The 12995-nt window shown below is 36.0% G+C and overlaps 2 protein-coding genes across 4 annotated transcripts; one reads left to right on the top strand and one right to left on the bottom strand.

Annotated features, from left to right (window-relative positions):
- Positions 1-855: 855 nt before the first annotated feature.
- LOC133861812 (uncharacterized) lies at positions 856-3645 on the top strand. Its single transcript, XM_062297628.1, has 3 exons — positions 856-1173; positions 1252-1462; positions 3463-3645. Exons 1-3 carry the CDS (start codon positions 1024-1026, stop codon positions 3528-3530), a joined length of 429 nt encoding a protein of 142 aa, XP_062153612.1. The 5' UTR covers positions 856-1023; the 3' UTR covers positions 3531-3645.
- A 4153-nt stretch (positions 3646-7798) lies between these two features.
- On the bottom strand, positions 7799-12393 carry LOC133859434 (uncharacterized). Of its 3 annotated transcripts, none has more exons than XM_062294840.1 (8): positions 12245-12393; positions 10977-11182; positions 10665-10805; positions 9657-9765; positions 9464-9525; positions 8303-8406; positions 8056-8185; positions 7799-7917 (listed from the first exon to the last, which is right to left on the bottom strand). In XM_062294840.1, the coding sequence occupies exons 2-7, from the start codon at positions 11067-11069 to the stop codon at positions 8077-8079; spliced, it is 618 nt and encodes a 205-aa protein (XP_062150824.1). In that variant the 5' UTR covers positions 11070-11182; positions 12245-12393; the 3' UTR covers positions 7799-7917; positions 8056-8076. The 3 variants fall into 3 exon arrangements, with proteins under 3 accessions (XP_062150824.1, XP_062150825.1, XP_062150823.1); XM_062294841.1 differs by lacking the exon at positions 7799-7917 and adding an exon at positions 11480-11542 and having other exon boundaries at positions 7933-8185; positions 12245-12385; XM_062294839.1 differs by lacking the exon at positions 7799-7917 and having other exon boundaries at positions 7933-8185.
- Positions 12394-12995: the final 602 nt, after the last annotated feature.

Below are 12995 nucleotides of genomic sequence, written 5' to 3' on the forward strand. Positions count from 1 at the left end.
CAATATCTGTACTTTTCATAGGTTTACCGTTTACATCATTTTTTTTTTGGATACTGTTTGTTTCCTTCATGACCCCATTCTCATAATAGGGATTCTATGAGAGCATGCATAGGAGATGCTCTAAAACTCCAGCAATTCTTAAAGTTCTTTTCGAATCCTTTAAAAAATGATGTGGTTTTTAAAATTACTACAAGCTTAATGGTCAATGGTAATTTTAAAAGTCACATTATTCTTAGAGTTGGAAGGACACAAGAATGGCTTTTAGCATTACTCTTACAACTTACATATTGTGTATATAGCTAATATGAGGCAAAAATCACATCCTACAATTTATCTTTACCTTTTGTAAACACAATTTTTTAGCTACAATGTAAATAGTGTAGCAAAATGCTCAAATATTTTCTTCATTCTTCCTTTATTTTTTTCATTTCTCTCATTCTCTCATGACCGTTGGAAAAGTATGACGGTCAAAAAATGTCTGTTGGGAAAAAAAAATATGATCATAGGAAAAATATGAGTATTAAAAAATTATGAACGTTAGAAAGGATGAATGTTTGGAAAAAACATAATAAACAAACAATGAAAAATAATATTTAAAAGAAAGTGGATAAGAGAATAAAAAATCTGTTTGAGTGTATAAAAAAAAATAAAAAATAAAATAAAATTAGCTAAAGTAGAGAATTATACCTTTTGGTGAGATATTTTACGTAGGAGAAATGCTAAAAATATCAAATCTTTTACCAAAATATAGATAACAAAATGGTGTAGGGCTTGTTCATTGCTATTTTTAATATTTCTCAAGAGGATTGGCAAAAGTGCTATGTAGAGGCAGCCGAGAGAATATCAACATAAGTTTCATAATGCAAACGACATCGTTTCCGACAAGCGGGAACTTCCAATCTTCTTTGCCGCCGAAACCGATTTCCCAACTTCTGCAGTCTGATAAAAACAAGAAAGTTGTGGTTCGTCAAAATTCTGCCCGAATACAAGAAGACTAAAGAGAAATAGAAAAGGAAACGAAGAATGCAGATTCGAGTGAAGTGCAATTGCGGTGAAGGGAAATGCCCAGAATGGGCAATCGTAGAATTGCAAGGCACAGTAGAAGCTCAACCCGCCGTCCAAGACCGCCTCCAAAACCTCAAGATCGGCCTCCTCTGCCGCCCTTCTTCTCAGGTTCTCTCTCTCTCTCTCTCTCTCTCAATTTGGATCTATTGGACAAGAAAGATTCTAACAACTTGAAATTCGGTTCAGGAGGTGTATAATCTTACGGTTGGGTATCATGAATTGATTGGGTCGAAAGTGCCCTTGAAGAAGCCACTGTTGGTGCTGAAGAAAACTAAACACCCCGAGACCGATAACCAGAGCGGTGACACTATTTCTTCGTCTAGAGTTGAATTGCACGTTGTTGGGATCATTCGGCATCGGATCTTGTTCAAGACCAGGCCTAAGGCCTTAATTTCCAGTTAAGCTTTTATCATTTTAGATGCGTTTTCTCATTCATAGCTCATTTTTGTGCTTACTAGTATTGCAGCTTGCCTTGTCTCTTTGAACTACCATGAACAAAATTTTGGTATAATGAATGTATATAATATGGTGTAAAAATTAGGTATAGACTTGAGATTAGATTGTTTGAAATTCTAGAGTAAGTTATAATATATAATATAAATAATCAATTTCATAATAAAAAAAATTATGTATGATTTATTCAATGTTTTCCTTTAAAGTTTTGGTTGAAGTGTCATTCTCTATTCTATCTTCACTTATCCATCACAACTCCTTTTATGGCTGTCTTAATTTAAGGCCTCGCCTTTTGACTGCCTTGCCTTTTTGCCTACAAAATAAATAATAATAATAATAATAGTAATAGTAATAATAAAACTGATTATTTATGATGTTTAGTCACCTCAAACGTGAAGTTAAGGACATAGAGTATGCTTTTTCTTGGTAGGTTGAAGGAGGTTTTAGGAACAGAAATATGAAGCCTTCACTTCTAAAGAAGATTGAGCTGCAAGCTTGTAGTTCTACCACTTCTTTGCTATCTGGTTACTAGCACAGATAACCTGCAGTGAGCCTAAAGTCTGCCTCGTTGCTAAAGAATTTGAATGTTTCAAATCATGGACCTAGATTGTGCATAGGGGCATATTCATATTGTAAGCTTGAATCAGTATTTCACTGCTTTCATATTGTTCAATTTATGCACGTAGTACACTAAGGAATCTCTTGGTGCTTCTTCAGATATGTTTCTGTGTTGAATTGAGGGCTATGCAATAAGGGTCAGCTCAAGGATTACATTTAAGTTGAGGATCTGCGCCATACTTTGTCTTCTTTAAGCTTGCATATTTTAAAACAGTGCTTCTCTTTCCTATAAATGGTGACTGCTATTTCCTGTTTTGGGAACTAACAAAGCTTAGATAGATGCCTCCTCATTCTCATGAAGCTAAAAGAAAGACGTTCTCATAGGGTGCATTCGGTACCTTAAGAAAGTAAAACCCAGATGCTTTCAGAAATCTCCAAGCTGCTAGATCTTTGCCATTTTTCTGCACAGTGGAATCAGTACCTGGTATTATCTTTAGAAAGTGATGCACATGTTTGGATGATTTCAGACATAAGTTTGCCTATATTTTGAGAGCCTGCCTCAAAGTGATAGAGCTAGCCATTTTTCTTTTAGATTAAAAATATACCCAATATAATATCCCCATCAGTAATAAATTTCCAGCATAATATCAATATCCTGCTCCTAACACGAGGATAGTGGAATATGCCCAGAACCAATCTACATTTTTTAATGTCCAATTCAGTATCAGGGTATTACGTTAAGGAAAGATGCTGGAAGTGGTCATTTAGCATTGAAGAGAGTAATCTAAGCTCAAATTAATAATTGAGCAGGTTTATGAGCTCGTCAGTGCTACATTGTCAAGAAGATAATAAGGTGGCTTATCTAGGACCAAGCTTGACGTCATTGATTTTTTACACTTCTTTTGGCGTGCCTATATTTAACATCCAGAATAGCCAATTCTATCTTCCCGTTCACAGCCATAGTTTACATCTATATGAATCTTGCTTTGCTGAAGTGCAAGGGATGCGTAGAGGTATTAGGTTTGTTTGAATCTTGTGTAATTGGAATTCTCCCTTTGCCTAGACAGGATCTAGTCTAGTAATTTTGTGTGTGCACGTACGCGCTATTTTCCCTTGCCTAGATGGGATCTAGTCTAGCAATTTATATCACTGTGTGAGAAAAAAAAAATTTAGAGTTGAAGCATATAAAACATAAGTCCACTTTCTTCAACTGAAGTTTTATAAAATCTATTCATGTCTTTTTCTCCCTTCGGTTTTTCTTGTCTTTGACCTGCAGTTACACAATTGTAAGCTGTGATAGAGATAAATGTTCACTAAATTTAGCTATCCCTTGCATGTTTGAATCATCATCAAACATCTCTTCTTCTTTCCTCTTTTTTTTCCCAGAAACACAACCAACAGTGAAGGAAAGAGCCAGCACGCCAGGTTCTGTTGTCTCAAACCAAACAGCATGAAATCCATATCGAATTGGAAACTTCAGGTATTAAAAGAGTCTTGTATTTGGCTTATCTTGATGTATGTATTTGAAAACAATTCAGCTTTAAATGTTAATGCGGTGGGATTCTTTTACAATTCTGACTTCCATAGCTTGAGCCTCATATGGCTAAATCTTAACGGAATAAGATTCTTTCTATTTTAAATGAAATGGATACTAAACATTTCTTGATCATGATTTAAAGTTAGTGCATCTAATGGTATATACGATTCCACATTATTTAAATTCTTTAAAAGACGTGTCAACATTGACTTCATATACACCGTTAGATAAACCAACTTTAAATTTTAACTTTCATGAATATTATCTACTTCATTTGAAATGGAGAGGATCATTGTCTCATCTGAATGCATGTAATTTTAGCATTTGTAAATCAACAAAACATCATCAGACAGTCTGATCTTGTTTCCTTTCGAATGAAAGTAGTTAAGATAACCAAGATCTTGGCTGACAATCTTAGTTTGTACCAGAAGAACAATCGTTGTTTCCTTTTTAGTAGTGGTGACAAACACGGATTAGGGCAACTCATAATGGATTGGATATATAACTAGTTACTAATTATTTATTATGCATTTAATGAAGGAAAAATACATGTATTTTCAAGTGCTTCCTCTTTAATGTGGTAGTGAAAATCACAATTGATGTGAAATGTAAAGATTAACCTATTCAAAATTCAATGACGATTTTCATTGCCATGTCAGGGAATAAGCACTTGAAATTACATGTAACATTTATCTGAATGTAGATTATTTCTATATTTAGTTCAATTCATTAATTAAGGTGGGATCCTATCCATCTGACCCAGTTATATATTTACACACATATCCTTAGCAATTCCAATGCTAAGACCTGCAACCCAAATCGGTTTAACTATTTGCGATAATGATGAGGGGTTGGGGTTTGGCGGTTTGGGTGGTGGTGATGGTTTTAGGGGCCAAAAACTTCAGAGAAGTCGAAGTGGTCATGAGTGAAATATGGGATTGTGGTGAGCTTGCTATTGAGGTTGCTTGGTTGGGAAGTGTAAATGTCTCAATAACCATGGGTGTTTGTCATAGATTTGCTCATAAAAGGTTGGTACCAAATTAAACTTACAAGGGGACCAAAGTTCGGACACCAAAGAGGTGACCAAACCAATTCCACACAAGGTAAGCTCTTAAAGAAAAATGCTTTACTTTTCAAATTTTTTTCTCTAAAAGTGGTTTCTTAATGATATATGCCATCTATCTTATTATACATTTTTCAAAATAGTAGATATCATTCATAATTAACACATCATTTAAGAATCAACTTTTAAAAAAAGAATTTGGTAAGAGTAGTAGTTCTCTTTTCAAAATGTGGGAGCTTTCTTCACCTTACCGCAATCTCGGTATCACCTTCATCCACTCGGCAAGAGCAAGTGGTTGGTATGGGCTACCCTCCCCCCATTTATATATGTTGGAGCAATGCAGACACTTTTGAGCTAAGCTTGGCAATTGGCAATGACAAAGGAGGTTTCTCTAATTCGTTTATTGAGTTTTCTCTAATTACTTTATTGTGTGCTCTGTTTACTCGGTTTTTCTTCATTTCTTTTTTTTTTTCTTTTTTTTTTTTTCTTTTTAAATGAAAAAAAATAAAGCAATTAAAACAAAAGATCTGCATATCAAATTACCCAGTTTAGTACAAAGCACATAAAAATAAAAAAAATAAAAAAAAGAGAAAAAATGCACGTACTTCTCTCAAACTATTATTTAATTGATAGTTCTCTTCAAATTTTCAATTGGAACAATGTTTATTCAAAATACTAAAAAGTTGTCAATGTATTATGTCTACAAAAATACCCTTAATAAAACAAAAAGAAAAAAAAAATCTAAAATGAAAAAACGAAAAACAATTGTTGGATGTGGCATAGCGTCAATGATTTTTTTACTTAATTGAATAAAAAAGAGGGTTATAAGGATATATCTTTTTCACTTCTGATATGAAAGAAAGAAGTGGGCGAGCCTAATAACGAAAAATGAGTGGGCTCCCCAATAGTAAGCCCAAACCACATTGAAACAGCGTTGAGATATTTACCAAATGTAAGAAATGGGACAAACAAATGATTAAGTCCTTTCAAAAGGCCGCACTAGGTGATTTCAAAAGAACTATCAAAATATGGTAGGAATAGTAAAAACGTTGTTAGAGTCTGGAAAAAAGACCACGGAAAAGAGAGAAACTAACATAAATTCAAACACAATAGTTTCAATAAAGGAAAACAATAACTCAAGTAACGAAATTATAGCACATAAAACAACAACAGAGAGTCGGTGGAGTGGGGTGGACTGGTAGCCGCAAGTGACAGTGCGTGCCGCTGGAAGGCCTCTCTCCAGCAGGGATCGTAGAGGCCGCCAGGAACCACCGAAAACTGGGGGCAGGGGAAGGCTAGAGGGAGAAGCGTGGCCACCAAACGCCGGAAAGGGAGACAAACTCTCAGGCGCGTGTATGCCATGCTCCGATGTGTGAAATGCGGAAGACAAGGTGGCAACCATCGGTGAAAGCGGAAGATGCCAGCGAACCCACTGGTGAGGCAAGTGTCGTGCAATATTTGACGGAGGAGCGTAGATCTAAATCCAAAGATTTCAACCCAAACACCTAGCCAAAAATCACAGTAAACACGGTGGAGGAAGATGGTGGAAACCGGTGTTCTCTGTGTTGTGGAAACGAAAAGCATAAAAAGCAAATAAATTGCCTCCGAATAGGCGGATAGAGCTAGAAAGTGTTCTACCGGATATGAACCTCGTAGAAGGCGTAAGCAGTGGAAAAGGGAAGGGAAGGAGAAAAATGGAAGAGAAAGGGAGGGGGGAAGCTTTGGAAGTGTCAGTGATTTAGATCGAGAGCAACCATAGACCCCGAAATCTCTTGTTCTCAATAAGCAAACAAGAGAACAAAAAAATTTGTATCTAACTTTCTCGCACAAAAACCACAACAACTAACTTTGCCACAGACATTAAAAATATAGCACAAAATCAACTAGAAACAATCTTTAGAAACGGTTTTCCGGTAACAAAAAAAATAATTGAAACACAGTTTCAGTGTGAAATAAACAACGGTTTTCTGATCACCGGAGATACCGAATCTCCTTAATCCCTCGCCTCCAACTCACCGGAAAACCACTGGAAAAGAATTCACGAGAGAGAGTTGAATTTACTTACAGGGGTTTGGAGGAGAAAAGAGCAAGAGAGAATGGGTTAATGAATAGTTAGGACTTTTTGGGATTGCTATGGTTTTTCATTTATTATTGTTATTATTTATTTTTTTGTCTCACTTTTGTCTTTCTGTTGATGTTGGAGGACATTAACAACTGTATAGTAGTTTGAGGTAAATATTATTCCAATTGAAAGTTTAAGAGGGACATTGTCAATTGAGTGGTAATTTGAAGGGAGTACGTAGACAGTAAAAGTCCAAAACGAAAATGACGGAGAAAAAAAAAAAAAATTGAATCCAAACAAAGAAAGCTAGACTCAACCAATTCAACAGCCACCAAACCTTGGCTCACCAAAAATGACGAAATCTACGTAGAAAAATCCACAAATCTAAATCATTTTCTTTCTCTAGAGAAAAAAAAATCTAAATTTGATGCAGTAGCCAGCTAGACTTCGTGACCATACCTTCAGACAATCCAACAAAGAGAGAGAGGGAGAGAGACGAGAGTGCCGGAGATGCAAAAGCCGAAGAAATACGAAATCCATGAGAGAGAGGAGATGTGCAGAGCAAAGAGAGGAGCTGTGCGGTTTGAAGTTGAGTGAGAAGGAGGTCTGAATTGAGCGTGAAGTCTAGTTGGGTGTGCGGGTTGAGCGAGCGAGAGGTGAAACTAGTTTACGATGTTAAAAAACAAAAACCATTTTCCGAAAGTTAAAGAAGCTTTTTTGGTCAATTTGAATATCACTTTTAGTCGCATCAAACTTCAGAGCATACTCTACAATCATGGGTGAAGCTCTTTAAAGAATTTTCAAAAATGGTTATAGATGAGCATGTGTCATCACCATTAGGGCTAGAATTTAGATGAAGAACCGGTTAATAATAATGCACCCGCTTATCGGACAGCTAGGGACATGCAAATATACAAGGGTTGGTTTTGCCACCCCTATTTTCATCTACAATTTTAAAATGTAAAAATAAGGATGCAGTTTGTATAAAACCATTTGTTTCTGAGATACTCTCTCTGCCTGGTGATAGGATCGTACCAGGAACCCCCCCCCCCCCCCCCCCCCCCACCCCAAAAAAAAAAAAAATGCATAAAGGCTCCAGCATCACAACAGCAGTATGTCCGAGCAGGAGAGACAATAATTCTTTGTAATACAAATCTGAAGGTACAAAATAAGTACTATCTGCAATTTGGCAAGAAATTCAATAAGCAATACTTGGTTGAAGATATCTAAAAAAAAAATATATTTTTTAATCAAGTAGAATCCAATAATGGCTATGATTTATCTACAGATGTAAAAAAGAAAAGGTGAAAAACGAACTGAAATGTGATATAGTCTCTTCTATGCAGAAGCAGGGCCAGTTACACCAGCACGAACTCTCAACATTTGAGTTCTCTTGCTTCTCTCCATTGCATCCACCAACCATTCTACACCTGCTTTAATCCCCATCCTGCAATCAAATTTCAGAAATTTGTTGCTTGAACTTTTTGAACATTTAGCTGCGAAGATGAGGAAAAGAAAATGAAAAGCAGGAATCACACAGGACCAGTTACATATATCTTCTTACCCATCATATGCTGAAACAGCTTCAAACATGTAAACCCTTTCATCCAACTTTTTAAGATCAAGATATCGACCAAGTTCTTCTGCGGATACAGCTTCAGCAAGATCCTGACATCAAAGTGAGATGTAATGAAGTGAGTATGACTATATGATGCAAGGGGCGAGACATGAATTTTACTTTAATTTAGTCTTATTTAATTTTAAAAATCAATTCTATTTTTAAATTTTCTGGTAATATTGGTCCATGTAGTTTATTTAGGTCCTATTAGTTAATTGGTTATTTATTTATTTATTTATTTTTTGTAAGTAGTTAATTGGGTTATTAGTATTTAGTTCTATGCTCTATTTAATTTTCAAGAATTACAGGTATTTTTGTAATTTAATAAATGAGCTTTGCCCAAAGTCAATTAGATTAGGGTTTAGTCGTTCATCTATTTAAATGTATTTTATACTATAATAGAGGCAGACTTTGATGAAATAAAATATAGGTGGAATTGATTCTCGTTCTCTCCCTTTAACTTCTTTCTTTCCCCCCCTTTTTGCTTCTTTATCCTCTCTTTCTCTTCTCTACTTTCACCGTGTGATTTTGTGATTATTGTTGGTTCTACCTCACTATCATTCCATAACTGTGACTGTCATTTGAAACACAAATGGCAAGAGAGAAGAGAAAACAACGACACTCCATTCAGTTCTAGAAAGAAAGAGAGGGCAATGTAGAGAACACGCTTAAAATCTCAAGATATGAAGTGCTTATCAAGCGTTTCCTCTTTCTCCATATAAAGCACAATAGAATGGAAACAAGAATTTCATCCGGGGCCAAAGTTCATCAGACACAAAGGAGGATAACTTTTGACAGTTCAAAAGATTAAAGATGTTCGAATACAAGAGAATAGGATCAGCAAATTATTCATAATTTTTTTTTTTTTTTTTTAAAAAAAAAATGGTCTACTATGTTAAAATAAACAATTCCAACTCAAAAGAAGTCAATGCGTATAAGATATTCACCCAGAAGAAGGCATGCACAAAATTTTTCAATTCCAACATGGTCAACACTGTTGTTTCTTAACTTCAACAATATGCTAAAAATTGCCATAACTTTATTGGGAATTTCATATCAAGATTTCAAGCACTTTTTGAGATGGAAAGAGAGAACAGCTGATCTCACCTGCTTGTTTGCTAGTATCAAAAGAGGGGCTCCTTGCAAATCCTCGTGTCGAAGAGCCTTTTCTGGTAATGCATTGAAGGAATTAGCGCATAATTCAAGAGTTAACTCCAATCAGTCTTCCTTACCATAAAAATTGCTGTCAATTCAGATGGCACTATGCATACACAAGTTAATGTAATTGAACATCACTTACCCAGTGCAGATTTTGAATCTTCAAACCGTGATGGACAAGCAGCATCAATTACATATATCACGGCATGTGCTTCTTCGTAATATTTCTCCCAAATTGAACGAAGACCAGGCTGACAGGATCAAGATCTTGCATCAGTAAGTAAACTTCATAAACAACCCCCCCAACCCCCCACCAACAAAAGGAAAAATAAAAAGAAGAAGAAAGAACACCAATCTAGTATAATGGCTACACAAGCTTGCGGTGCCAAATTTCAGTGCGGTGCATCAAATCAGGCACCAAGAAATAGACTTACTATAAATATGTCTCATGCAGCTTAGCTATTTTTTGCTCTTTTTTTTTTTTCTTAGCACCTTTAGCATCTTATGCTATGCAAGAGTTTTAATTTCAATCTAAATTTGTCAAGTAGCAATCAGACGGACTAAAGCCTTCCTTAAACTAAGTTGATGCCTCCAACTTGCCTTGTGATAAAATAAAACCCAGCCACATAACTTATTTTCCTGCGAGCTCTCTATCAAACAACAGTGGGAGTTAACTTGCCATAGATGAGCCGATACCCTCCCCTTATCTACAATTGGAATCTCAGGAGAATGGTTTCAAATCCCCAGTTGTGCATATAAAGGAAATTGACCTAGTTACCTCTTTTAAGAAATCCACATCAGCTAAGCAGATCCAATATGTGAAGTTGAAAAACGTCAAAGTAGCATTTCCAAGAACAATTATCATCTACATAAAATGCCTTCTACCATCCCAGTACCAGGTTGGTCGTCGTTAAGTATAAATATAGAACAAGCACTAATGGGATGTAAAAGACTGCAGAAAATGACCACTCTAATTTATAATAGAAGTTAAAATGACCATTAGATGTTGGTTCTCCAGCTGTTCATGAAGTTTTGATATTGGTGCACCCAAAAACGATTGTTTCTCTTGAAATATATGAGGGTGTGCATGTGTGTGTCTGTGCAACATACTCATATAAATTTCATAATTTTACATATGAATTTGACATACCTGACCTCCGAGGTCCCAGAACACAAATTTCGTGTTCGACACTTCAATACGACCAATATTTAGGCCTACAGTAGGAACAATTCGATCAGGGGGCAGGCCTTCCAAGTTTGAGTACAGTGACTTCAACTTCTCCAACAAAGTCTACAGATGAATAGATTATGCAAGGATTATGAGTGATGTCCAGCACATATTTTCAACACAGATAAAGTTTGAAAGATCCATATATTGTTGATGAATTTGAGGACAAAATCATTTCAAGGATGACACAAAGAGTTCAGTAATCTAACAGAAAATAAGAAGATGATGCATTACAGTTTTCCCCGCCTTGTCAATTCCAAGAATGAGTACATGAAACTCAGTCTTACTAAACATATACTTCCAAAGTCCATAAAACAATGAGAACATCTCTGACTTGTTTACGCTTCCTTATCCCTGGTTACTCCTAACCTTCAAGGGCAGAAATCAAAGGACTTCACAACATCTAATTTGATCTGGCTTGCGCTCTCAGTTTGATGCTTCTGGAAAAGGAATAGAGATGGTCAATATTACAGGGAAAAGAGGAAAAAGTTAGGGCAACAGAAATAAACACACACACACCAAAAAAAAAAAAAAAAAAGAAGAAGAAGAAGAAGAAAGAAAGAAATAGAAAAGAAATGAAGATTTTGAGTTCTTCTAATAGCCCAATCTCGGGTTGCATTATTATTATTGATTTAGTTGTTGATGCATGACACTAACACAACTTGGCAAAGTCCATTTCCAGGACATCCTCTCTAACATTGAGACTGACAACCACAAAGTTAAGACCAAGTGTTTACCTAGAAACACTAAAAAACAAACCAGAGTTCAGCTAATCAAAAAGATACCTTCCTCTGCAAACCCTGCAAGATTAAAAAATTATGTCATTCATTCATCCAACATACTGGTCATCCCTGTGAACCAATATTTTAAATTACCCTCTTAGTAACAATGTTTATAAACTTTCTGCATTGCCTAATGTCCCACTCTGAGTTTATGATAACTCCATAGCTATCTTTCACATTTTCTTCCTCAAGTTATGAAGTTTCAGCCACCAGTACACACAGCATAATTTGCCTCTTCAAAGGACATCTAAGAAGGCCACAATTGATTGAGTGCATGAGTATTCAACAATACTTACTTCCTCCCGGATTTTTCAATCAACCAAATTCTAAATGATATTATTAGTAGCAACCCTCAATTATCCAAATCCAACCAACAAACCTCAAACACTAAATAAACCCCAAAGAACATTAAAAAAACATACATGCACAATCGAATTAGAAAGAATTTGATCAAATCAAGGCCACTTCTGCCACTTCTCCACGTCGTGAATGTAGGTTCAACCACGATCTAGTACTATGGACAAATTGAAAATTGAAAGATACCCAGTTGCTTTTCCGCACTGAGAATCAAAGCCTTAATCATAAAATACCCAGATCAAGAAACAATCAGGTATGGGTTTTATCCATTATGATACAAGAAAGTTGGATCCAGAGTTGATGTCAGACGCTGGGAAAAAGAAAATATTGTAGAAATGTGAAATTGAAGGTCAGAATTCGTACTCTTTGGGGTGTTGATTCTACTGTTGAAGTGGCTGCTTTAGGTCTGTCTGGTTTCGTTGGACCCGCAAAATGAGAGTTTCTCTGGTGCGCTATTTTTTCCAATGGTCTCTGGGATTCGTTCCCTTTCTCTCATTCATTTTCCATATACCTATACTACCCTCGGCGAGGTTTTCGCTTCATGCTGGTGGGGCCTGGGCCATCAATGGAAACTCACCATCTAATGCCTAATGGGCCATGTCTTGTTTTAGAGCCTCATAGGTTTAGGCCTTAGGGCATAAGCAATTGTTTGGAATTGCCGTTGACTGTCATGTGGTTTAGCGCTTTTATTTTTTCCTTCTGAGATTCATTTTTTTTTTTTTTTTTTTTTTTTTTTTTTTTTTTTTTTTTTTATCGCAAACGGTAGCTTAGAGCATTTGTAATGAGCTCCTCAAATAAGCTTTTTCACCAAATTCTACTGAGTTTGCTCAAAATCACCTCTGCAGCAATCTTCTCAGTGCTACAGTGAATTTGGTGATTGGTAGATCTGCTCGTCTGGTCTGCGGAGCCAAGCTTCGCTTGTCTCTTCATATTTTCTATTTCTATATTCAACATTCCCGCGTTCTCGATCTCCTGAAGCCAAGAAAAGGTTGAGCTCCTTCCCTCTTGCAAGCTTCTTCCCTCTTGAAAATGTGAATCTCAGGTTTGATTCGGTTTATGATTTTGGTTTAATTTGTTTTGTGGGTTTTGATTCTAAATCTCATATTTGATTTGG

This window comes from Alnus glutinosa, chromosome 2 (genome assembly GCF_958979055.1).
Source record: "Alnus glutinosa chromosome 2, dhAlnGlut1.1, whole genome shotgun sequence".
NCBI classification, from domain to species: domain Eukaryota; kingdom Viridiplantae; phylum Streptophyta; class Magnoliopsida; order Fagales; family Betulaceae; genus Alnus; species Alnus glutinosa.